General features: G+C 41.5%; 3 protein-coding genes across 3 annotated transcripts; all 3 read left to right on the forward strand.

The window, feature by feature from the left end:
- Window positions 1-779: 779 nt before the first annotated feature.
- On the forward strand, window positions 780-15,740 carry LOC112217354 (ras-related protein rab7). Its single transcript, XM_024377589.2, has 6 exons — window positions 780-1,104; window positions 3,521-3,583; window positions 8,391-8,517; window positions 13,519-13,737; window positions 14,037-14,165; window positions 14,336-15,740. Exons 2-6 carry the CDS (start codon window positions 3,531-3,533, stop codon window positions 14,429-14,431), a joined length of 624 nt encoding a protein of 207 aa, XP_024233357.1. The 5' UTR covers window positions 780-1,104; window positions 3,521-3,530; the 3' UTR covers window positions 14,432-15,740.
- Window positions 15,741-17,223: 1,483 nt separating this feature from the next.
- Window positions 17,224-18,401, forward strand: LOC112217332 (histone H1.10). The gene has a single exon (XM_024377571.2). The coding sequence runs from the start codon at window positions 17,291-17,293 to the stop codon at window positions 17,867-17,869; it is 579 nt and encodes a 192-aa protein (XP_024233339.1). The 5' UTR covers window positions 17,224-17,290; the 3' UTR covers window positions 17,870-18,401.
- Window positions 18,402-19,452: 1,051 nt separating this feature from the next.
- arpc4 (actin related protein 2/3 complex, subunit 4) lies at window positions 19,453-26,525 on the forward strand. Its single transcript, XM_024377580.2, has 7 exons — window positions 19,453-19,602; window positions 20,504-20,584; window positions 23,060-23,178; window positions 24,939-25,050; window positions 25,387-25,482; window positions 25,703-25,873; window positions 25,960-26,525. Exons 2-7 carry the CDS (start codon window positions 20,582-20,584, stop codon window positions 25,963-25,965), a joined length of 507 nt encoding a protein of 168 aa, XP_024233348.1. The 5' UTR covers window positions 19,453-19,602; window positions 20,504-20,581; the 3' UTR covers window positions 25,966-26,525.
- Window positions 26,526-26,842: the final 317 nt, after the last annotated feature.

Raw genomic sequence — 26,842 nt, forward strand, 5'->3', positions numbered from 1 at the left:
TATTTTACACATGAGATTCATTATACAAATAATGCAGTTACAGACAGAGACAACAGAGAATAGATAGCTCCTCAACATCTGTGGTGATGAAGATAACTGATGTTCATCTTAAAATAGTAATGATGACTAATCCAGTTGTCTCAATAGGCCTACAAGAAAATCCGTAAGGGAGATTGTTTTTGGCCTGCTCAATAACGCCATCTCATCATGACCAGTTCGCAAGTAATCAGAGCCTCTGTCAGAAATGAACGAAGACTGCCCTCTAGTGGTTTACTTCCCATAATATCTGTCGTCATCAAATACATGGAATAAGCACCAGATATTAGGATATGGCCTATAGAGATAGACTACAGTTGGCAAATGTGTGGTATGTTTGGAGCCAGTCTGGTTTTGCGTAACATCAAACACGTGGTCAATGTTTTTTGGAGAATAGACAGTCATGCCAGGTATGCTGTTTTTTTGTGTAAAATAAAATGTTTTTTCCCTAAACTTATTTTTGGCTGTTATCTGCTTATCTCCTACTGCTCATGGTGCTGTTTAGACTGGAATGTTATATCAGATGAAATGTGGTATTGTAATTTGGAGAACTTCCAAAAATGGATTAATTTGCATCTGGACAGTCGTGGAGTAAACATGTCATCATTGCGTCTGTCTTTGTCTATATTTGGTACAGTCAAAGCCAAGGTATTTTCAACCTCGCTAAAGATGAACCCCTGATGCAGTTATTAAAGTGGGCGTGGTGTGTCCTGTTTGTGCGTGAAACGTTTTAGAGCAATGACGCAATAGTTGTTTTGGAGGAAGTGAAAGAGGGGAGGGAAAAAATCAGTCTAGGAAAGAACCCAGAGCAAAAGGTACAAGCCAACCAAATCGGAACTGAAACTATAGCTAGATATAATTTAAATTAATGTGGAGAGAGTCTGAAAATACTCATCGGGAAGCTGGATATCGGAGCGATAAGCAACGGCCACCAAGTCTGGACATTAACATTTTATCTGGCTAGCTTGCTAGCTATTTTGCCTGAGACATTTATTCAAATCCAGTAAGAATAGGCTGTCCTGAGACAGCAAGTCGGAAAACAGCGTTCTGGTGTGTTGGAAGTTGAAGGTAAGTTATATGATGTAACATTAGCTAGCTATGACAGCAACGTATGTTATTTCTTACTAAGCGTTTGTTTACCGACGCGACAGGGGGAATGTGAGAAATGTGTGACCGTCAGTGGGGCGGCTTCTCTTGCAGACTCATTTAGCAATAGGTCGGGGACGGTCGCGGTGTACAAGTCGAACCATGGCGTCATGCCCGGCAACAACCGAGTCGCAAATGTATGATGTTCTGTACCTTACGGATAACTATATCGGACGTTGTTTTAAGAGAAAGAGGGGATGGGTCAAAGAGACGGATAGATTGTGTGCGGGCGTGTGTCCGTCCTTGCATGTATGTGAATCAGGTGGTGGGTGCATTAGTGCATGTCAGACAGTAAAAAGAGCCACCCTTATTTTAGGATTCTGAGTAAAAGGAAACTGATTTACGGAGTGTGTGTGTCGCATTGTTTGTTAGATATGTTGCACTTGTTATGTCGTATGCAAATGAGGCGATTTTAAAATAAATTCATTTTCGGCAGCTGCTTGGGAAAATCTTTAGCCCATGTGTTCCGACTTCTAGAATATAGTGTCATGGGTTGTAGATTAGAAGGCGATGACTGGGGTTGTTACAAGAAACATGTTGGTTATTTTCAGTTGGAGTGTTGGATCTACAATAGTTCCATTACAATCTAGGCATATATGACTGCTTCTACACAGGCAGCCAATTTTGACCAATCAGATAATCTCTGATGTCATTGGTCAAAAGACCAATTAGTGGGAAAAGATCAGAATTGGCAGCCTGAGTGAACACAGCCATACCATACCACAGATTAAACAAGCAGCCAGCTGTTTCACCATATGTTTAAATCTGGAGCATCCAGTTAGAATTTCCACTCCTTACCATCATGGTGAGGAGAGGAAACCCAGTGGCAGGCAGTGGGAGGGTATAGAGCGAGATGGAACTGGGCCGACATTCTGGGGTAGGGACATCCCAAGATGTATCTGCTAGCAGATACTCATAGACTTCCAGTCATTGCGCTAATGCTTTTTAGCATTGGCTCGTGAAACTACCTCTAACTTCCTTCATACTGGACACCAAGACATACAAATGGTATCCAGGAGTTCATCTGATTCTGGGGAAGTACATAAAAAGGCAATCATCCTAAAGTATCCCTTTAACCTTACCACAGAGTTGAACATTCTTAGCACAGCATTTGCTTTATATTTGGGCAGAGCATCCATTGTTTGTCCTGACACCCAACACACTACCATGACTCTTCACATAACAGTATAAGGCCAGTGTGCATTTTTGTCACTTTATTGAGCTGTCAAGCTTCTATCTACTCAGCACTCACAGTAGAAGCGGTAACAGTTAGTTCACTCTTCTCGCTGACTGGTGTCGTTGCTTTGGACGATGGTGTCCAGTCTTGCTGTAGCATGCTAAGGAAAGATAGGCTAATAGCCATGTAAATAGAGCTCTCTTCTGGACCAATAATGAAGAACTGCATTTTTCCCCCTGAGCGTTTTCTCTTCATTTCAACAGTCCTTTTCGGTGCTACGTTGTTGTTTCCCATGATAAATACACTGAATTTGAATGGGTCACCCATGTCGTTGTTTCAATATAGCATTGGGTAGCTTTTTTTATGGTGATAGGACTAGGCTGGGCTGACATGGTTCGCTCCAATGACACTGCACCAGGTGTGTGCCTTCTCTATGGCTCCATTGAGAGAGTATGCCCTCAGAAGTTGGGAGTATGGCAGTAGTATTGAAGTGTAATTGCAATCACTTATTAAAACTGCAGTCTGGGAATGGACACCCTGCAAGTGATTGGGAAAGAGTAGAGTTTTATGGTTGGGTCATTCTCTAGCCTCTGTAACAGGAAACATGATCTAGTCCTCAGACTCACTTCCTGTGTGTGTTAAGAGAGCAAATTAATGATGTCTTACTCGTGACTTGGCCAGTAGCTTAGGGAACGCATGACTGGAATGAATGGAGCTCAAGTCTGATTGGCTCATTGGAATAGCCCTGACTCTACACACAGATTGCTAAATCACACACATTATAGCATTGTCTTACAATCATTGTGCAGAGCTATGGATTTCGACCCCAACGATCAGTTTGAAACTATTGGAATATAAGATATCTAGATAAAAATCAAGTAAATATACTTGCAATAACGACTTTTGGTTTTAGGTAGGGCAGTGGTGTCAAACAAATTTTGCCCTGGGGCACCACATTCGTTCTTCATTATGGTACGTATCCCAGGAGTATCATACTGAAAATGTGCTTTTTCACTAACCTTTAGGGATTTAAAAGGAAACTCCCTCTAGGCCTACACCAATTAAAGGCTTTTAAATTGGTAGGGAATAGTGAATGAGTACACACGAAGGGGAGATTATTGGGACACAACCCTGATTTTTGTGTGTGTGGTCTTTCCTCAGACACGACAGAATGACATCCAGGAAGAAAGTGCTCCTGAAAGTCATCATCCTGGGGGATTCTGGGTAAGCCACTGAATATTGGTGTTCTCTTTCTGTTTGACCACAGTGTTTAGTCTTCTAGTTTTATCAGAGAATGCAGTTTGGGTGTGCCAGATTCATTAGAACTACAGCTTACTACAGTCTTCCTGTCCAACCAGACTGCTGTTGGTTGGTTGTCCCACACATCTACAGTGCCTTCAGAAAGTATTCACACTAGGGTTCGCCGGTATCCAGATTTTCATATCGTCATGCCGTTCTTATTGCATTTCCATGGAGGCTGTTAGCTAAATATGTTAGCTAAAAATAAACAAATTGCAAAGATAGGCAATCCAGCTCAGTTATGCATATTTAGGTAGGAGCTACTGAATGTACTTTTTGGTGAGTTTGGACCTTTACAAGTGAATGTGAACGAGAGAAATTGTACAAATGAACAAAGTTTTGACGCATGCCTGTCTGAGGAAGAACACTACTGACTCTGGAGCAGCATGTGTACAACGCTGTGTCCGTGTGCAGTCTGGAGCCGCAATGGGCCTGCTTGCTCTGCTCGGAGGAGAATACGGGCCTAGAATGTAGAGGAGAAAAAAGGAAAGGAAATCAAGATGGTGGCAGCTGTACAAATAACTCATCCAAATGGCTTTAACTTGTCAAACACGGCAGACAGAGACACAACACGGTGCCCAGTCACCTTATTAATTCAGTCACTTACTTGGATAACTAGCCAGTTAAAATTAGGGGTCGCTTTAAATGCAGAATTGTGCGTTTTCACACAGGATTTAAAAACAAAAGAGCATAATATCTTGCTGCATTCTATAAACGCAGATGTAAAATGCTTCTTAATGTTATTTCTTCTCGGCATCAGACCAATTTTGCGCTCTGACTGATGTTTAGCTACTTTTCTCAGGTACAGTATAGTTGCACGTGCCTGATCACTCTGTTGAAGCAAAAAAAACACTGACTTTCAATATAAAATTAGACTCCTGTCAATACACAGCTGGACACACCTGCTCCTCCCGCTTTCTCCTGTTGTGCTATTTCCAACTGTTCTGGGAAACTATGGTAAGCTTCATAATGTGACCGGGGAAATGAAGAACGTAATCCGCTTTATCTCCTAACGGATTGCACAAGTTGACTGCAGATATTTACTTAAATAGCTACAAATATTAAAATGTATTGAAAAACGTCAAAGCAATAGTTACAATGCTATTGAAAAAACCATCCCGTGGCTATTTCCAAATGCCCCGGTATACCGCCCAAGCCTAATTCACACCCCTTAACTTTTTCCACATTTTGTTGCGTTACAAAGTGAGATTAAAATGGATTGAATTGTTATTTGTTTTGTCAACGATCTACACAAAAAGCATTTTTCTTCCTCTATCTTCATTAAATAAGTATTCAACCCCCTGAGTTTTAGAATCACCTTTGGCAGCAATAACAGCTGTGAGTCTTTCTGGGTAAGTCCCTAAGAGCTGTCCACACCTGGATTGTGCAGCAGTTGCCCATTTATTCTTATCAAGATTGTTGTTGATCATTGCTAGACAAGCATTTTCAGGTCTTGCCATGGATTTTCAAGCATATTTAAGTCATAACTGAAACTTGACCAATTAGGAACAATCACTGTCTTCTTGGTAAGCAACTCCAGTGTAGATGTTGCCTTGTGTTTTTAGGCTATTGTCCTGCTGAAAGGTTAATTTGTTTCCCAGTGTCTGTTGGAAAGCAGACAACCAGGTTTTTATCAAGGATTTTGCCTGCTTAGCTCCATCCTGTTTTATTTTTCTATCCTGAACTCCCCAGTCCTTAATGATTACAAGCATACCCATAACATGATGTAGCCACCACTATGCTTGAAAATATAGACAGTGGTACTTGGTAATGTGTTGTATTAGATTTGCCTCAAATGTAACACTTTGTATTCAGGACATATGGTTAATTGCTTTGCCACATTTTTTTTTTTACAGTATTACTTTAGTGCCTTGTTGCAAACAGGATGCCTGTTTTGGAATATCTGTACAGGCAACCTTCTTTTCACTCTGCCAATTAGGTTAGTATTGTGGAGTAACTACAACATGGTTCATCCATCCTCAGTTTTCTCCTATCACAGTCATTAAACTCTGTAACTGTTTTAAAGTCACTATCGGCCTCATGGTGAAATCCCTGAGCGGTTTCCTTCCTCTCCGGCAACTGCGTTAGGAAGGACACCTGTATCTTTGTAGTGACTGTGTGTATTTAAATAAATATATATTTCACCTTTTATTTAACCAGGTAGGCAAGTTGAGAACAAGTTCTCATTTACAATTGCGACCTGGCCAAGATAAAGCAAAGCAGTTCGACACCTACAACAACAGAGTTACACATGGAGTAAAACAAACACAGTCAATAATACAGTAGAAAAACAAGTCTATATACAATGTGAGCAGGTGAGGTGAACTAAGGGAGGTAAAGGCAAAAAAAGGCCATGGTGGCGAAGTAAATACAATATAGCAAGTAAAACACTGGACTGGTTGATTTGCACTGGAAGAATGTGCAAAGTAGAGATATCAATAATGGGGTGCAAAGGAGCTAAATAAATAAATACAGTAGGGAAAGAGGTAGTTGTTTGGGCTAATTTATAGATGGGCTATGTGCAGTAATCTGTGAGCTGCTCTGACAGCTGGTGCTTAAAACTTGTGAGGGAGATAAGTGTTTCCAGTTTCAGATGTTTGTAGTTCGTTCCAGTCATTGGCAGCAGAGAACTGGAAGGAGAGGCGGCCAAAGGAAGAATTGGTTTTGGGGGTGACCAGAGAGATATACCTGTTGGAGCGCGTGCTACAGGTGGGAGCTGCTATGGTGACGAGCGAGCTGAGATAAGGGGGGACTTTACCTAGCAGGGTCTTGTAGATTACCTGGAGCCAGTGGGTTTGGCGACGAGTATGAAGCGAGGGCCAGCCAAGTGGTGGGTAGTATATGGGGCTTTGGTGACAAAACGGATGGCACTGTGATAGCACTGCATCCAATTTATTGAGTAGGGTATTGGAGGCTATTTTGTAAATGACATCGCCGAAGTCGAGGATTGGTAGGATGGTCAGTTTTACAAGGGTATGTTTGGCAGCATGAGTGAAGGATGCTGTGTTGCGAAATAGGAAGCCAATTCTAGATTTAACTTTGGATTGGAGATGTTTGATGTGAGTCTGGAAGGAGAGTTTACAGTCTAACCAGACACCTAGGTATTTGTAGTTGTCCACATATTCTTAGCCTGAGCCTTCCAGAGTAGTGATGTTGGAGAGGCGGGCAGGTGCAGGCAGCGATTGGTTGAAGAGCATGCATTTAGTTTTACTTGTATTCAAGAGTAATTGGATGCCACGGAAGGAGAGTTGTATGGCATTGAAGCTCGCCTGGAGGGTTGTTAACAGTGTCCAAAGAAGGGCCAGAAGTATACAGAATGGTGTCGTCTGCGTAGAGGTGGATCATCGACTCACCAGCAGCAAGAGCGACATCATTGATGTATACAGAGAAGAGAGTCTATCCAAGAATTGAACCCTGTGGCACACCCATAGACTGCCAGAGGCCCGGACAACAGACCCTCCGATTTCACACACTGAACTCTATCAGAGAAGTAGTTGGTGAATCAGGTGAGGCAATCATTTGAGAAACCAAGGCTGTCGAGTCTGCAGATGAGGATGTGGTGATTGACAGAGTCGAAAGCCTTGGCCAGGTCAATGAATACGGCTGCACAGTATTGTTTCTTATCGATGGCGGTAAGATATGCTGGGGGGCACCCATGACCAGCTCTGAAACCAGATTGCATAGCGGAGAAGGTATGGTGGGATTCGAAATGGTCGGTAATCTGTTTGTTGACTTGGCTTTTCGAAGACATTTAGAAAGGCAGGGTAGGATAGATATAGGTCTGTAGCAGTTTGGGTCAAGAGTGTCTCCCCCCCTTTGAAGAGGGGGATGACCGCAGCTGCTTTCCAATCTTTGGGAATCTCAGATGACACGAGAGGTTGAACAGGCTAGTAATAGGGATTGATACACCATCCAAATTGTAATTAATAACTCCACCATGCTCAAAGAGATATTCAGTGTCTGCTTATATTTTTCTACCAATAGGTGCCCTTCTTTGCAAGGCATTGGAAAATCTCCCTGGTCTTTGGTTGAATCTGTATTTGAAATTCACTGCTTGGCTGAAGGACCTTACAATTATCTGCATGTCTGTCTGGGGTACAGAGATGAGGTCGTCAAAATGCAACTTATTATGTGCCACATTTTTACTCCTGAACTTATTTAGGCTTGCCATAACAAAGGGGTTGAATACTTATTGACTCAAGACATTTCAGCTTTGCATTTTTTATTAGTTTGTAAACATTTCTAAAAACACAATTCCACTTTGACATGATGGGATATTGTCTGTAGGCCAGTGACTAAAAAAAAAAAAAAGTGTAATTTTTCAATTCAGGCTGTAAAGCAACAAAATGTGGAAAAAGTTAAGGGGTGTGAATACTTTCTAAAGGCACTGTATGTATCCATTTGATTTCTGACTTTTTTATTTAACTTTTCCTCCCCCTCTCTCTTTCACACTGTAATCTGATGCTGCTGTATTCTCATTGCCACTGCATGCTCAGCACTGCAGAGGAGAACTCTGGACAGTGTGTGGGGCACCTCTGATGGGGTTTTTATGGTGTCTGGTGTCTCTCTCTGTTCCTTATTGATTTTGTCTTGAGGCATCAGTCATGGTTTCTCTTTCACCATTAGGACTGAATAGATAGATGGAATAATGCAGTCATGTTGAACAACAGCTATTAATCTCTTTAACACCTCTCTCCCCTGATTCCCCCCCTCATCTCTATCTCCTTCTCAGAGTTGGGAAGACCTCTCTGATGAACCAGTATGTGAATAGGAAGTTCAGTAACCAGTACAAAGCTACAATAGGAGCTGACTTCCTGACCAAGGAGGTGATGGTGGACGATCGGCTCGTCACAATGCAGGTACAGAAACATGAGCACAGCACCACTATCATAGCGACAATATCTATTAATAACGTCACCATATAAACCGCACAGCCTGGCTGACACCATATTAACAGTATAACATAGGAGCACAACAGACATTTTCAGGCCGAGAAGACACATCAGAAGTGCCAGACAGGCACACAGATGAATTGACAATATTATAAGGACAGGAGAAGTCTTGGCCTGGATTTCCAGGATGGCGACCGTGAGGTAAGGTGATCTGTTTGGCATTCCCTTTCTTTACTAAAATACCCTTTTAAATACTGGGAAAATGCGTGGTGGAGGCCGAAACCGGGTAAACCATGGAGAAAATTGCATGAGAAAAGCTCCAGAGAACCAGGTGTGAACAAAAATACATAATTACGGGGCTTACTGAAATTGACTTCAGTTGCCATTCAAATGTTAATTTCGTAAATTTCCCCGAAAGCTGTAATACCAACATGTTTCAAGCAGACCACCATAGTCCCTGTGCCCAAGAACATAAAGGCAACTTGCCTAAATGACTACAGACCCGTAGCACTCACGTCCGTAGCCATGAAGTGCTTTGAAAGGTTGGTAATGGCTCACATCAACACCATTATCCCACTCTAATATGCATACCACCCAAACAGATCCACAGATGATGCAATCTCTATTGCGCTCCACACTGCCCTTTCCCACCTGGACAAAAGGAACATTTATGTGAATGCTATTCATTGACTACAGCTCAGCGTTCAACACCATAGTACCCTCAAAGCTCATCACTAAGCCAAGGATCCTAGGACTAGACACCTCCCTCTGCAACTGGATCCTGGACTTCCTGACGGGCTGCCCCCAGGTGGTGAGGGTAAGTAGCAACACATCTGCCACGCTGATCCTCAATACTGGAGCTCCCCAGGAGTGCGTGCTCAGTCCCCTCCTGTACTCCCTGTTCACCCATGACTGCATGGCCAGGCATGACTCCAACACCATCATTAAGTTTGCAGACGACACAATAATGGTAGGCCCGATAACGAGGAGACAGCCTATAGGGAGGAGGTCAGAGACCTGGCTGGGTGGTGCCATAATAACAACCTATCCCTCAATGTAACCAAGACTAAGGAGATAATTGTGGACTGCAGGAAAAGGAGGACGAGCACGCCCCCATTCTCATCGACGGGGCTGTAGTGGAGCAGGTTGAGAGCTTCAAGTTCCTTGGTGTCCACATCAACAAAATAGAATGGTCCAAACACACCAAGACAGCTGTGAAGAGGACACGACAAAGCCTAATCCCCCTCAGGAAACTAAAAAGATTTTGCATGGGTCCTGAGATCCTCAAAAGGTTCTACAGCTGCAACATCGAGAGCATCCTGACTGGTTGCATCACTGCCTGGTACGGCAATTGCTCGGCCTCTGACTGCAAGGCACTACAGAGGGTAGTGCGTACGGCCCAATACATCACTGGGGCTAAGCTGCCTGCCGTCCAGGACCTCTACACCAGGCGGTGTCAGAGGAAGGCCCTAAAAATTGTCATAGACCCCAGCCACCCCAGTCATAGACTGTTCTCTCTACTGCATGGCAAGCGGTACTGGAGTGCCAAGTCTAGGACAAAAAGGCTTCTCAACAGTTTTTACCCCCAAGCCATAAGACTCCTGAAATGGCTACCAGGACTATTTGCATTGTGTGCCCCCCAACCCTTCTTTTTACGCTGCTGCTCCTCTCTGTTTATCATATGCATAGTCACTTTAACCATATCTACATACTACCTCAATCAGCCTGACTAACCGGTGTCTGTATGTAACCTCGCTACTTTTATAGCCTCGCTACTGTATATATCAGTCTTTTTACTGTTTTATTTCTTTACTTACCTATTGTTCACCTAATACCTTTTTTTGCACTATTGGTTAAAGCCTGTAAGTAAGCGTTTCACTGTAAGGTCTACTACACCTGTTGTATTTGGTGCACGTGACAAACATTTGATTTGAACCAGAATGGAAGAATTCCTGAAAGTTAATACCACAAATACTGGGCCAGGAGAACTTCACACAGGCTCCCACAATCAGACGAGCACATCGAAGCAGCCTGAGAGGGAACACAAGCAGCTAGACCAAGGGGTATCATTGCAAAGTTCCTTAACTATAGGGACAAAGAAATTAAGGCATGATCATGATCATATTTGAATTGAAAAATGTTTATAAAGTGGGCACATGTTGTCATTGCGTGTCTTTTATAAAAGAGGGAGACAAACAAGCAGCTATGTGCGCAAAGCACACAATTATGCACCTTTGCGATTATTATTTTGAGCTCTTTGTTGGACAATTATATCGAAATGTATTCATTAACTGAATCCTAAAGTGGAATGTACAAGAAATGTAGCTAGGTGAACTGAACATGTAGCCGGTAAATTCTGAAAATCAGGTGAATAAAATGGACGCACGTGCTTTGGTTCGGGCACTGATGTTGATTTAATATTACAAGTCATGATACCACCCTGCTCTTAGTGATCCGCCTGTTCTGCTCCCCACATGTGGTTGTGTTCAGTATAACGGAACTGTCGATTACTCCAGCGATTATGGGCCTGTATCTATTTATTTAGTTGGAGAATAATTTGGAAAGTTGGGGGGAAAAATGGCTTAATATACTGTAATGGTGCCTAAATAGTCAAATTCATTTTATTTTCAATTATCACAGTGATGGCAAGTGCTTTTTATGTTTTCCTCTTGTTCTAGGCCCTGGGAGGAATAACCTATTCCTTTCACTTGGCTTTTAGAAGTGTCTCATGTATCTCAGAAGGCAGAACCAGCCAGGACTCCTTAATAATAATCACTATATTTACTTCAAAAACACTAATTATACTAGTTGACTAGCATGGACATAGTATTTACACTCAGTCTCCAGCTGTTGAGAATGGGTATGGAAGCTGAACACGCAGCAACCCAGACCTGTTGTCGGAGATTACACATACTGATTTATGTATTTGATTTAAAAAAATATATCTGCATGAGATGTTTCCCACTTAACACATTTTTCAATTAATATATCAATTTCTCCGTTATGTGGCCAGTTTATTCGATACGCCCATCTAGTATCAGGTCGGACCCCCTTTGCATCCAGAACAGCCTGAATTCTTTGGGGTGTGGAAACGTTGCTCAGTTGGTATCAAGGGACTTAACGTGTGCCAGGAAAACATTCCCCACACCTTTACTCCACCACCAGCATGTACTGTTGATACCAGGCAGGATGGGGCCATGGACTCATGGGCAAATCCTGACTCTGCCATCAGCATGACAAAACAGGAACCAGGATTTGTCGGACCAAGCAACGTTTTCTCACTCCTCAATTGTCTATTGTTGATGATCACATGCCCACTGGAGCTGCTTCTACTTGTTTTCAGTTGATATGTGTGGTCATCTGCTGCAATAGCCCATCCGTGACAAGGACCGGCGAGTTGTGTGTTCCAAGATGCCTTTCGGCACACCTGTTGTTCTGCGCTGTTATTTGCCTGTTTGTGGCATGCCTGTTGGCTTGCACGATTCTTGACGTTCTCCTTCAACTTCTTGTCAACTAACTGTTTTAGCCCACAGGACTGCCGCTGACTGGATATTTTTTGTTTGTCGCACCATTCTTGGTAAACCCTAGACACTGTCGTGCGTGAAAAGCCCAGGAGGCCGGACGTTTGAGATACTGGAACCGGCGCGCCTGGCACCGACGATCATACTATGCTCAAAGTCGCTTAGGTCATTCATTTTGCCCATTCTAATGTTCAATCGAACAGTAACTAAATGCCTCAATGCCTGTTTGCCTGCTTTATATGGCAAGCTACGGCCACATGACTCACTGTCTGTAGGAGTGAACCATTTTCATGAACTGGGTGGTGTACCTAATTAACTGGTCGCTGAGTCTATATTGGACTTACCAATGGAATCATAAGTTGTATTATTATGAATGTTGTTCTTCATAACGCGCCTTACTTAAAGTAGGACATTTGTGGTTGACTAGAACACATTTAAGTCTGGCCAAGACTGTACATATACTTTCTTTGTATTGCATAGAGACATAGTCACTGACCATTTAACTTGCATTAAAGGGAATGACTACAATGGATGCACCAATAAGGTTGCTCTCAGATTCATGCAGGAAGCGTGAAAAGGGAACATGAAGGATTTGTTTTATTTTTCATGTCTTGAATACATGTCCACTAAGAAGCCTGAGGATTGATAAGTGCTATTTTCATTGAAGCTGTTTTCTAGTGTTTCAACACAATGTATGGAGTCAATATGTAAAGACCCATCTCAATATCATGTGTCGTGGATAATACTTAAGATATGAATGCATTAACATGTGTGTCATGGAATGTCAATGGAATTGTGCAACCAGACAAAATAATGAAGGAATTTTCTTATTTGAAAAAGAACGCCAACAATTGTATTTTTTTTGCAAGAAACTCACCTATCAGCAATCGAAAGTGAATGGTCTGGGTGAGCTTTGGATGGGTTGACATTCTCCTCCACCTATTCCTCAAGATCCAGAGGAGTATCAAGTCTAATTGATAAAGTTCCATTTAAGTCTACAGAAATGGCTACAGGCCCAAATGGGTGTTTTTATAACAGGGAACAGGAAAACTGGCACAAGAAAATGTAACTTTACTGAATTGCTATTGCCCAAATGAAGACGACCCAAAGTTCATTAACAACAATATTGTAATAGTTTTTAAGGACGTCTGACATACGGTCTGTGATTTACATACTGAGGAAAGGCAAACAACTTGTCACGCCAATGGGTGATCGGTGTGATTTGATCAAAAGTTGATTTATAAAGTACTCTTTTGGTAGCACTGATGCTAACTTCATGAAGTGGCAACCAAACATGGCTGATTACATGACACAGTGAGTGGGATTAGTTTAAGATTTTAGTTCAGAAAATATGTTGCCCAACAATAGTTAATCCTCTTGCCTTCTGTCGCTGTTTCCCTCCCTCCCTCTTCCTTTTGTCGCTCCCTCCACCTGTCCTCATGGTCAGATCTGGGACACGGCAGGGCAAGAGAGGTTCCAGTCTCTGGGTGTGGCGTTCTACCGTGGGGCAGACTGTTGTGTGCTGGTGTTTGACGTAACTGCCCCCAACACCTTCAAGACTCTAGACAGCTGGAGGGACGAGTTCCTGATCCAGGCCAGTCCCAGAGACCCCGAGAACTTTCCCTTTGTGGTGCTAGGCAACAAGATTGACCTGGAGAACAGACAGGTGGGTGACAGATTGTTATAGGTGTTAAAACATCTCATGTAAGTTACAGGACCTAATGCTACTGTTGCTAATGTCATCTCCACTGATGTTTTTAATACATATGATTTAATAATTTCTTAGTTGCAGGGTATTATCTAATGTATGTGTTTCAAAGTATTAATGATGCCACTTTTTCAATCATTGAATTGGAATTTCAGTTTTCTTCCTGAATCGACTGCCCTCAATTGGAATTGAGCCCAACCCTGGTCTCCTCATTGATCTCATCTGATGTTTGTGAATGTCTTTCCACCCACACCCAGGTGACGACCAAGCGGGCTCAGGCATGGTGTCAGAGTAAGAACAACATCCCCTACTTTGAGACTAGTGCCAAGGAGGCCATCAATGTAGAGCAGGCCTTCCAGACCATTGCACGCAATGCCCTCAAACAGGTGGGTGGGGCCATGGTTGTCCAGGAGAGGGAATGGGTGTTTTGGGTTTTTGGTTTTGTTTACCTTTTTTGGGGGGTTGGGAACTTAAGTAGAAGAGCAAAACTTAGATTCCGGTTTCTCCATCTTCTCATCCTCATTCCCTCTTTTTTTTAAATTGTATTTTTTATCAGGAAACTGAGGTGGAGCTGTATAATGAATTCCCGGAGCCCATCAAGCTAGACAGGAATGACAGAGCAAAGACTTCAGCAGAGGCCTGCACCTGCTGAAGGGGAACATGGACTATCTTCTGTCTGGCTTTCTGGAAAACCCTTCTCTCCTCACCTGCTCCCCTTTAGGGAAAAGACTGCATCTCTGGTCTCTGCACCCATGTCACATCCCCCTCCCACCATAATCACACTAAGTTCCCAGTTACACACACAATGAGTATATAGCTCCTCACATGCACCCCTAACACACGTTCCAATGCCCAAAGATCACGAGAGAAGAATTTGTAGATCCCTGCCTGCCTGTTCCTGAGTCCATATCATGAGTGAACCCACAACCTGGCCCACCCACCCTGTCTAACTGTGTCCCCTCTTGGCTTCTCAAATTGGGGGGACCAGATGGAGCCATGTCCTAAGAATGCAGTGGGGAACTCTAGAAGTGATGGCTGATGCTTTTTTTACATGATTATGATATCTTTGTCATTGTCCTGAGACTTCTTATCCTGTATTTTCTGTTTATCAGGAATTTGTTTTGACTTGAAGTTCTATATTGCCTACCTAGCTCTTGTCAAATAATCAGTTGAATTAGAAGTTATTTTTGTTCTTATTGGCTGTCTAAGTTTAAGCCATCAGAAGCTTATACTTTTTTTGCACTTTGTTGTTTTACTGTTTTTTGGGGGGGGGGAGTGGATTTAAACGTTGAACTCTGATTTGGGCAGTGTCGGCTAGACCAACAACAAGCCACAAACAACAATACTACTCCCACCATACTTCTCTACTACCCCTAGGAAGTCTGTTGATGCTATAAAAATACAAACAGAAGGCTAACTACGCCCTTTGTAGGGACTGGAGTGCATTGGTTGGTTTAGTAGCCTCATGTTGCAGGGGAAATATTTATAAGTAGGCAATGACGAGAGAAGCTGAGCACACAAACACAATGAAAGACAAGAACTTTCTCCATAAGATAATAATACTATTTACTACTTAATACTACTAGAACTACTGCTACTATGTGCTGTATGTCTGTCAGACATCTTGTTTCAAAACCAGAATTACAGCTCTGTCCCTATTTACATCTGTTCACATGTCTGTGTTTCCTGTCTGTTTTTCTGTCTGCTGGTAGCTCAGTATGGCAAGAGTGCTTAATATTACTTTAATAGATTGTGTACAACTATTGTGTGTAGATATAATAGGGACAGTCTAAAAAATAAATAAAAAGTTGAGATGAAACATAATTGGATGAGCTTTCTATCAATTAAAGAAACAGTCCAAGGATTTGCCCTCTTAACAAAATAATCAGTGTTATGCCAATGAATTTGTTGAAAGTAAGTCTTGGGATTTCAAAAGTAATAATAAAAATGTTGAATATAAACATTGTTTATGGTTGATTTATTTCCATGTGTTTTAAAACTGTTGGTGAGTGGTTGCATGTGAAGGTTGATGGGATAGAATGACATGGCGTTATATAGGGAGCATGTTTTATTTGATTAACTTGTGAAGACTGCTTAGCAATCTCCACTTTTACTCAAATGGGAAGTAAACTAGGTGAGACAGAGCTTGTTTTATAGTTATTTTAAAATCCCCAGTCATCCCTACTGTATCTTATAGGCTTATAGTTATTTAATGAATACTTTCTCCCTAATGCTACTCTACATGTATGATTTGGAACCACATTTTAAAATTATTTTTCCTAATTATGTGCATTAACTGGATTTGTTAGGAATGCCGATACATTATAATCAGGGTCAATTAACCTCTACAGGATCGGTGTCCCCCCTCCCCCGAGGGACAGTTGAGCTAACGTAGGCTAATGTGATTAGCATGAGGTTGTAACAAGAATTTCCCAGGACAGACATATCTGATATGGGCAGAAAGCTTACATTCTTGTTAATCTAACTCTGCTGTCCAATTCACAGTAGCTATTACAGTGGAAGAATTCCATGCGATTGTTTCAGGGTGCACAATTATGAACAAATGTATTAATAAACCAATTAGGCAGTCTTAATACAACATTTTATACAGAAATTAAATGGTTCATTGAATCAGTCTAAATAGTTGCACATACACTGCCATCTAGTGGCCAAAATCTAAATTGCCCCTAACCTGAAATAGTACATTATGGCCTTTCTCTTGCATGTCAACGATGATGAAAAAAAAACGCATGTTATTCTCCTACATTGATTTCACATTTATGCAAACTTCAAAGTGTTTCCTTTCAAATGGTATCAAGAATATGCATATCCTTGCTCCAGGTCCTGAGCTACAGGCAGTTAGATTTGGGTATGTCATTTTAGACGAAAATTAGAAAATAAAAAGGGTCCGATCCTTTTAATAGTATTGGTGCCGCGCATGATAGGGAATAAATCTCGATTTGTCAATAGGCTGCCACGCGAGGGCGTTTGTGTTAGTTAACATGAATTAAACGTTTTGTGTTGCAGTGGTATTTCATTTAATCGGCATATCATTGATCCATTTCGAATGACCATACTCTACACTGTTGATTTGCAAGTAGTATTTTGTCAAATCATTTACCGTTTTCAAGTATTTTTCTCCTGAAGTGGGTGCCCCCCTCCTATTTGGAGCTGCGTGTGTGGAGTGCCCTCTGCTCATTCACTGTTTTCTTTGAGATTTCGACATGGACTGATGTGAGCGCAATACAGAACATAATGCATCGCTTAGGCTTCAGAAAAGTTGGTGGTTATAAAATAATGGCCTGTCCAATTACGATAAAATCACCTCCAAACAAAAATCTAAAAGCACATATTCCAACATACCATTTCCGCACTCTGTGTTGTTGTTCCCAATCACGTCCGTTTGGTAGTTATATAGCCAAGCCAATCCACCATACACCCACATTCACAGCAAACCCGACGGTGATAACAGTGCATTGCAGAACTTCACCTTGGTTTTAAAGTAAACGTCATGGTGAAAAGCGAGGTGGAGGTGACTATAAACGCGGAGGAGGCTCCAGTGGCAAGTGGGTCTAAACCAGCCAAGAAAAAGAAAAATAAGAAAAAAAAGAATAAGCCTGGCAAATACAGTGTTCTTGTGCTAGACGCTGTCAAAAAGTTGAATGAGCGAAGCGGTTCGTCTTTGGTAAAAATTTATAATGAAGCCAAGAAGGCAAGCTGGTTTGATGAGCAGAATGGGCGAACCTACCTGCGGTATTCTATCCGAGCGCTGGTACTCAACAACACGCTGATCCAAGTAAAGGGCATGGGGGCGAACGGTTCCTTCAGGCTCAATGAAGATAAGTTCGCGAAAGAGGTACCGAAAAAGACTCAGTCCAAGCCAGCCAAGACCACCACGAAAACTGCCAAAGCATCGACTACCAAGAAGGCAACCGTCAAGGCGAAGAGCAGCCCGAAGAAGGCACCAGATGCAAAGAAGCCCGCGGCTAAAATGAAGAAGCTGGGTGTCAAAAAGGTGATCGCTGCACAGAAGAACAAGAAGCCGAAGAAGGCCAGCAAGCCACCAGCCAAGTCACCGAGGAAGAAGTAGCCTAGTCGCTATCAAATACAGAACTTTATTTGAGATTTTTATTTTTACACATCTTTTGTTGTAGTTTTTTTTCTTCCATGGTTGGTTTCACTGGCATACAATGCATAATCAACGGATTATTATACGCTAAAAGTTGTTTTTTATGTTTATTCTCTGCAAGGCAATGATTGGCTCAGTGGCGTATCGTTAGAGGGACCATGAGTGTAGTGTTGCTTTGAATAACAGGCAACTCCCCCAGTTTTATGTTGTCACTTGTCAGTCCGAGAGATGCCCTGCTACAAAATGTTACATTGTAACAAATATGTTTTGACCTTTTACCCAAAGGTTCCCCCTTACGGATATGACCAGGAAATCCTAGTCGTGGCTTTTCATTCTTTTCGAGGTGGCTGACAACATTGCGAAAGTGTATTTGTAATTCTGAGAAACTGATGGTTTAAAAGACTAGGTCTATTTTATGAGCATTGTATTGTCTCTTCGGGACACGTGGCATTGAAGTGATTGTTAATCTCTGTAAATAAATACCTTAACACGGTCTTTTTTTGCATTTTGTGACAAACATAAACATTTCTATTTAAGGTGTTAGATTTGAATGTGAGGATCCTTTCCTACACTGTCTGTTTACTATACATAGACCAATGTCAGAATACTATTGAGTATCTTATATTTAATTATGCATGTTGGACTCATTTGTTTTTCAATGAGACAAGAAATCTCAATGAGTTTCTCCCCATATTGTTCAGCTTCATATTTTCTTGTTGGTCTCATAGATGCGGAAGAAGGGATGCTGAGGATGCTAAAGCGCCCCTGAAAAATCGGGATTATTTAAAATGATTACATCAAAAATAGAAATGTAATGCCCTTGTCCTGTATTAGCAGACAGATATAATTCTGTGGCGCAGCAAAACTTGAGTGATTTGGAGCACATGGTATTAACAAACTGTTAATCTTTTTTGTATTTTGTTTCATTGAAAGTGTATATCCTGCCTAGGTGGCTCAGTTTTGAACTACACAGCTAACCATCCTAAAATCTGGATAGGTGTTAGGTGTAACGTTAACATTAGCCAATAGGCCTGCTATGCTACGCTATTATATTTGGTTATGTTACATAAAATGCTAATTATGTGATCTTGCAAGACATTGATTAAGCTTTGATCTAACTTTACTAAACGAGCACCATTGTGAGAAGTGATCTGTTTGTGATGAGTAGGACTATTAGGTGTAGGCAACGGATCTTGGTAAGTGTTATTGTGAATGATTGGAGCACCCCTTGGTTCTAAAATGACAGCGCTAAGTAAACTTTGATTTGATTAGCTTGAACACATGGTTACAATATACCTTATTTCAGATTAAAATAAAACAGAGCGGTGGACTATCAATGTATATAATTGATTTTCATAGATTTAATAAAGTAGCTTTTAGTGTGGTGTATTCATGCATCTCAAACTCTAAAATATATATATTATTTTAGAAACTATAACCTAAATGCATTATGTCCAACTTGGCCCAATTTCCATTTTCCCACCCCGACATAGCCTACCAAGCTAGAACTGGCCCTGCGTCTCAACCAATAGCCAATATAGGCTAAATATCCCAAGCAGGGCTACAGCAACTTCCAGAAATGCTCAGGCTCTTGGGCTTTGTGGTGGCTACTCTGGTTTGGGTGTCCTCGGCAAAATGGTGTCGCTGTAATCAAGGGGTCACATATCGTTCTGGGTTCCACTGTGCAAGAGCAGGTCTGTGGAGTTTTATGAACATTAACGCAGACACATTAATTTATATATATATTTCAATGTTCTGATGTTCTTAACTTGTCAAGCCTCCAACGGGCCTCTGCAGTGCATACATGTAGCCTACATATTTATTTGGTTTGTCATTCTATTTTTTTTTCTATTACTACACAGCATCTTCAGAGTCTCTCATTCTCTTCTGTTGTCAATTCACATGACATGCATTTAGTGGCGGCTTGAGTGTAGGAGCTAATTACACAACAGGGCAATTTAAGTGTGTAACGGTACAATCGTTTTCAAAATCATATGTAGTTTAGTCAATTTACACATGGGGCTTGCACACTCAACAAATGCAAATATCTAATGGGACAGAATCTGGCTCTGGAGCAGAAGCTTGCACACTGCAGCTCTTTTAGAATCACACAATTAAATCGTTAATAATACAGAATCAGATTATTGTACCATAAAACCCACTAAGATTATAGAAACAGACCTTCGTAAATTTCCCCCCTATTGGCAAAATAGTGGAGAGATCCTTTTACCTTATAAGGAAGAAAACACCAGTCAGACACGTTTTAGAATGATAAGAGTAATGAGACAAAATCCTTATCATTCAGTTTAACCATTTCTAGATTGAGTACTGTTCTCATATGAATAATGAGAGAACCCAAAATAACTCAGAATTCTATTTTATATGAACATTTTGCTGCTTGTGAATTATATTATCAAAATGTTCTCATCCTATGTAAATTGGTAAATTGTGTAACCAAATAATGAAAACCAACAACAATTACTTTTAAAATAAAATACAAGTATTACATGTTTGTCTGCTACATTCAAACAATGAATTGTATAGAAAAATCTTTGTCTTAACGAAATAGGCTCCCCTATGAAGTTTTGTACATAGTGTGTTCCAGTGAGCGCAGAGGGTCACGGAAGAGCCTTGGTAAGTGTACTTCCGTCTTCCCCCAGCGGATACAGAGAAATGGTAAGAGAATGTAGCTATCATTTTTACAATAAAAATAAAGACATTTCGACATTATTTCAACATCAGTCATACGATGAGCAGTATGTCGAGCCTTGCTTGCGTCAATGTGTATGTTTATTGCTAGATTTGGTTTGGTGGCTAGCTAGCTTAGCTAACGTCAGTTAGCATCCCCACCCAAAAGTGAGAATCTGTTTTTAGCCAGTGATGTAGCTAGATACAAGGTTAGTTTGTTAGTTTGGAAGTTAGTGCCAAATACTGTAAACTAAAGTATCCTTTCAAATGTATGCATAAATATAAACATACATTTTCGGGTAACTATTAGCTAGCAATCTGTAATGGTGAAGCAGGGAGCTCACGTCTGTAATTTTACGTCATCTATCAAGCTGGTATATAAAAAAAATGATTGCCATGAGTAAAGATCCCCATGCCACATTGAAAATATATCGAAGACAAGCTGGTAGAAGAGGCTAACTAGTTAGCAGAGGTCTCTAATCTCAGGCAGCCAGCCTAGGTATTTAAGAGGTATGCTGTCTCAACATTTGCTTTCATTTGTCCTCACCACCTAACTATAGCTAGTTATGCACTTGCATCTCGCCTGAATTATTTTGCTTTGCAGTAGGTAGGTCCAAAGTCTAGATTTCTCTTAATTGCACTTCACACACATAGGGTTGCAGTAAGACTTGCCCACTGAAATGTCCGCCCCCATTTACATCGACGGGGCTGTAGTGGAGCGGGTTTGAGAGCTTCAAGTTCCTTGGTGTCCACATCAATAACAAACTATCATGGTCCAAAAACACCAATACAGTCGTGAAGAGGGCACAACAACGCCTATTCCCCCTAAGGAGACTGAAATGATTTGGCATGGGTCCTCAGATTCTCAAAAAGTTCTACAGCTGCACCATCGAGAGCACTGGTTGCATCACTGCTTGGTATGGTAACTGCTTGGCATCTGACGCAAGGTGCTACAGAGAGTAGTGAGAACAGCCCAGTACTTCACTGGGGCCAAGCTTCTTGTCATCCAGGACCTCTATATATGGCGGTGTCAGAGGAAGGCCCTACAAATTGTCAAAGACTCTAGCCAGCCAAGTCATAGACTGTTTGCACTGTTACAGCGCAGTACCGGAGCGCCAAGTCTACATCCAAAAGGCTCCTTAACAGCTTCTACCCTGCAAGCCATAAGACTGCTGAACAGTTAATCAAATGGCTACCCAGACTATTTGTATTGACCCTCTTTTTTACACTGCTGCTACTCGCTGTTTATTATCTATGCATAGTCACTTTAGCGCTACCTACATGTACATATTACCTCAATTACCTCGACTAACCTGTACCCCTACACGTTGACTCAGTACCGGTACCCCCTGTATATAACCTTGTTATATTGTGTTACTTTAGTTTATTAAAAAAAAAAAGTTTGCAAATATTTTCTTACTTAAGCAATTATTTATTTATTAAAAAAAAAAAATTATGAGTGAGGATCAAGGTAAGGTCTACTACACCTGTTGTATGCGTCGCATGTGACAAATAACATTTCAAATCAAATGTTTTCTCGGCCCAAATCAGATGCAGGCTGGATTGAAGTAGCTAGATATTGTCATTCTGAAAATGCATGTAGTGGCAGTGCACTCGACTGGCCCTAGGCCAGAGCCAATGTGTACACACCATCCTTATCTATTATAGGCATTATTCAATGTAAAACATAGCAAACATTTCTAAAAACCTGTTTTTGCTTTGTCATTATGTGGTATTATGTGTAGATTGAGGGAGGGGAAACTATTTCATCTATTTTAGAATAAGGCTGTAATCAAAAAAGTCAAGGGGGAACTTGCTTAGTTAAATAAAATTAAAAGGGGGTCTGAATACTTTCCGAATGCACTGTACTCATGTGGTCAATATACTTCCTATTTTTCCATTTGAGGGACTCCTGGATGTATCAATTTAATGGTGATTTCACTCATGTTCCACAGTCAACATTATTGTTTTGCATTTGGGTTGTTAGGCCTATTTGAGTTTTTACTGACTGTGTTTGAGTTTCTGGGATGGTGAAACCAGTGTTGAGCTTTTAGAAACTGCAGTATCAAATACGCACTGCTGAGCTGTGTTGTCAGCCCAACCATGAGCCATTGCTATGGAAGACACAGTATGCCAAGAATTTTAGCTGCAGGTCTAGGCCTGCATGCCTGACAGTACTTTTGCCCTCAGTTTGTAAGGAGAGGTGGTGGTGTAGGAATAAGGGTAAGGGCCTTTTTAGCTAATAGTTTTAGAGGATAGTAGGGTGGAGTGAGGCGGTATTTGGTGGTAAGAGAGGCAGAGGCTGCGGTCCAGTTCACTCCCCCTCTTGGATGTAACAGGATTTAGGGAAGGGGCATCTTCGTTATAGTAGCTAAGTAAAGCGTGGGGTATTTGGTGGAGTGTATGGGAGATATCCCCTCATCTTCTAACTTTTTTTCTCCTCTTACTCTCTTTCTCCCTCAGACAGCAACTCTGCGCCCGTACCTCAACGCTGTGCGTGCCACGCTGCAGGCCGCCCTCTGTCTGGAGAACTTCTCCTCTCAGGTGGTGGAGCGCCACAACAAGCCAGAGGTGGAGGTCCGGTGAGTCCCTGTGTGTCTGTCTGTGTGCGGGATAGTGTGTGTTTTCGGATATTTAACCTTGCACATGTACAGTGCCTTGCGAAAGTATTCGGCCCCCTTGAACTTTGCGACCTTTTGCCACATTTCAGGCTTCAAACATGAAGATATAAAACTGTATTTTTTTGTGAAGAATCAACAACAAGTGGGACACAATCATGAAGTGGAACGACATTTATTGGATATTTCAAACTTTTTTTAACAAATCTAAAACTGAAAAATTGGGCGTGCAAAATTATTCAGCCCCCTTAAGTTAATACTTTGTAGCGCCACCTTTTGCTGCGATTACAGCTGTAAGTCGCTTGGGGTATGTCTCTATCAGTTTTGCACATCGAGAGACTGAATTTTTTTCCCCATTCCTCCTTGCAAAACAGCTCGAGCTCAGTGAGGTTGGATGGAGAGCATTTGTGAACAGCAGTTTTCAGTTCTTTCCACAGATTCTCGATTGGATTCAGGTCTGGACTTTGACTTGGCCATTCTAACACCTGGATATGTTTATTTTTGAACCATTCCATTGTAGATTTTGCTTTATGTTTTGGATCATTGTCTTGTTGGAAGACAAATCTCCGTCCCAGTCTCAGGTCTTTTGCAGAATCCATCAGGTTTTCTTCCAGAATGGTCCTGTATTTGGCTCCATCCATCTTCCCATCAATTTTAACCATCTTCCCTGTCCCTGCTGAAGAAAAGCATGCCCAAACCATGATGCTGCCACCACCATGTTTGACAGTGGGGATGGTGTGTTCAGGGTGATGAGCTGTGTTGCTTTTACGCCAAACATAACGTTTTGCATTGTTGTCAAAAAGTTACATTTTGGTTTCATCTGACCAGAGCACCTTCTTCCACATGTTTGGTGTGTCTCCCAGGTGGCTTGTGGCAAACTTTAAACAACACTTTTTATGGATATCTTTAAGAAATGGCTTTCTTCTTGCCACTCTTCCATAAAGGCCAGATTTGTGCAATATACGACTGATTGTTGTCCTATGGACAGAGTGTCCCACCTCAGCTGTAGATCTCTGCAGTTCATCCAGAGTGATCATGGGCCTCTTGGCTGCATCTCTGATCAGTCTTCTCCTTGTATGAGCTGAAGGTTTAGAGGGACGGCCAGGTCTTGGTAGATTTGCAGTGGTCTGATACTCCTTCCATTTCAATATTATCGCTTGCACAGTGCTCCTTGGGATGTTTAAAGCTTGGGAAGTCTTTTTGTATCCAAATCCGGCTTTAAACTTCTTCATAACAGTATCTCGGACCTGCCTGGTGTGTTCCTTGTTCTTCATGATGCTCTCTGCGCTTTTAACGGACCTCTGAGACTATCACAGTGCAGGTGCATTTATACGGAGACTTGATTACATACAGGTGGATTGTATTTATCATCATTAGTCATTTAGGTCAACATTGGATCATTCAGAGATCCTCACTGAACTTCTGGAGAGAGTTTGCTGCACTGAAAGTAAAGGGCCTGAATAATTTTGCACGCCCAATTTTTCAGTTTTTGATTTGTTAAAAAAGTTTGAAATATCCAATAAATGTCATTCCACTTCATGATTGTGTCCCACTTGTTGTTGATTCTTCACAAAAAAATACAGTTTTATATCTTTATGTTTGAAGCACGAAATGTGGCAAAAGTTCGCAAAGTTCAAGGGGGCCGAATACTTTCGCAAGGCACTGTATGTTATCCCCCTCAGGAGAGAGTGTTTGACCTTGCAGGTGTATGTTATCCCCCTCAGGAGCAGTAAAGAGTTGCTGCTGCAGCCAGTCATCATCAGTCGTAATGACAAGGAGAAGGTTCTTATCGAGGGCTCCATCAACTCAGTCCGAGTCAGCATCGCTGTCAAGCAGGTCAGTGAGACTACTTATTCCAACGTGTTTAACCTGTCCTTCGGTGCAGTTGACATGCTTGATTTAGGTGACTTTCATGCTTTATTCATATTTAGGGATCTTTTTCTCCGTCATTGTCGTTAACCTAACAGAAGTGCAGAGATGTAAGCTCAAGCTGTACCCTTTTCCCCCCTGTTATGTGAGGATGATTGTTTGCTGGCTTGTCATACACATGAAATGTATACTGTGATTAGTTGTTTTTTACTATCTGGTGTATGATTGCTGGCTTTTAGAGCTGTAGCCTGTGATTGGTGGGTGCTAAGTCTGACTGCTGTGTGATTCGCTGTGTCCCTGAAGGCAGATGAGATTGAGAAGATCCTGTGCCATAAGTTCATGCGCTTCATGATGATGAGAGCAGAGAACTTCTTCATCCTGAGGAGGAAACCAGTGGAGGTGAGAAATGAGAGGGACTGGTGGTGCAACCAACAGTTTGAGTTGAAACATTAGGATAATGTTTGTTCCCCTCTTAGAGAACTCAAGCAGTCATATTTTCACACTTTCAAATAAAATATTTACATAGAAAACCATTGGCAGTGCAAAGAGCAAAACGGCCTCAGTGTTTACTCATCATTCCCCTCCTTTATCTCTCCCCCTCTCCTTCATTTGTCCACAGGGCTATGACATCAGTTTCCTCATCACCAACTTCCACACAGAGCAGATGTACAAGCACAAGCTGGTGGACTTCGTCATCCATTTCATGGAAGAGATCGACAAGGAGATCAGTGAGATGAAGCTGTCTGTCAATGCCAGGGCCCGTATCGTCGCTGAGGAGTTCCTCAAAAACGTGAGTCCTGTCTGTCTCTTTTACTTTCTGTCTTTTCACCTAGAAGTTTTCATTTGACCTGACATCCATGTTTTTGACTTATGCAGTTCTAAGAAAATTCCCAAACCATCCTTACGCTGATCACAACTGTCAACATGGTTTCTTGGAGGGTGCGCATCACAGGACAGAGAGAGAAGGGGCAAAAGTGTGACCAGTCAATCGCAGTCGGAAAAAGTAAAGACTCGTCAGACCAATGGGGTGTGGGCCCTTCATTAAGGTATCCCTGTGCTCAAAAATATTGATGTTTGTACATAATGAATATTCACAGCCTCATTTAATTTCTGCTTTTTAGAACAAAGCTTTAAAATCAGGGTGGGTCCTTAAAATGAAACCCTAATCAATATTAATGAGCACAGGGAAATTCCGATTTTTTTTGTTTTTTTTTTGTTTGAAAATGTAAACAGTTTATTTGACTTTTTTTAATATAAATATTATATGCACACCATTTTTTTGCTATGTTTTTGTTACAACAAACATTCAAACCTGAGGAAAAATGAATTGGTGCACTTGTTTCTTGTCTTAATACACACAGAGCAGACCCTATCATTGATGGAAATTATTGTGATGATAATAATAGTGCTGGCAGTGATGATGAATAAACCCCTTTATTGTTTGTTTGCATTTTGGTGTGTTATTTACGGAAAAAAGACATTACACTACATTATTTTATTAATGAATCATTAACTATTTACATAGGGGGGAATTCCTACATGGGACTTAATTCTTTTTACCGCATTCTGACTTTGAACTTAAGCATGGGGAAATGCATGTGCCAGCCAGGTATTCGTTTGGGATGGAGCTGGCAGAAATGGAGGTGTGTTTACAGATATGCTTATTCTGACTTTGACTTGAATTCCACCACCTTTATGTGCGAGAAACCATGAAGGTTGAGTAACCTGTCAGTTCCAAGTGGAAAAACAACTTTTTTCT

Source organism: Oncorhynchus tshawytscha, linkage group LG02 (assembly GCF_018296145.1).
Source record: "Oncorhynchus tshawytscha isolate Ot180627B linkage group LG02, Otsh_v2.0, whole genome shotgun sequence".
NCBI lineage: Eukaryota > Metazoa > Chordata > Actinopteri > Salmoniformes > Salmonidae > Oncorhynchus > Oncorhynchus tshawytscha.

Excerpts from the sequence above, each read along its gene's own strand:
- LOC112217354 (XM_024377589.2), top strand. The coding sequence starts at position 3,531 with ATGACATCCAGGAAGAAAGTGCTCCTGAAAGTCATCATCCTGGGGGAT. Across the intron at positions 3,584-8,390 it reads ATCATCCTGGGGGATTCTGG|AGTTGGGAAGACCTCTCTGA; the intron begins GTAAGCCACTGA and ends TCTCCTTCTCAG. Across the intron at positions 13,738-14,036 it reads TTGACCTGGAGAACAGACAG|GTGACGACCAAGCGGGCTCA; the intron begins GTGGGTGACAGA and ends ACCCACACCCAG.
- LOC112217332 (XM_024377571.2), top strand. The coding sequence starts at position 17,291 with ATGGTGAAAAGCGAGGTGGAGGTGACTATAAACGCGGAGGAGGCTCCA.
- arpc4 (XM_024377580.2), top strand. Across the intron at positions 23,179-24,938 it reads AAGCCAGAGGTGGAGGTCCG|GAGCAGTAAAGAGTTGCTGC; the intron begins GTGAGTCCCTGT and ends TATCCCCCTCAG. Across the intron at positions 25,051-25,386 it reads TCAGCATCGCTGTCAAGCAG|GCAGATGAGATTGAGAAGAT; the intron begins GTCAGTGAGACT and ends GTGTCCCTGAAG.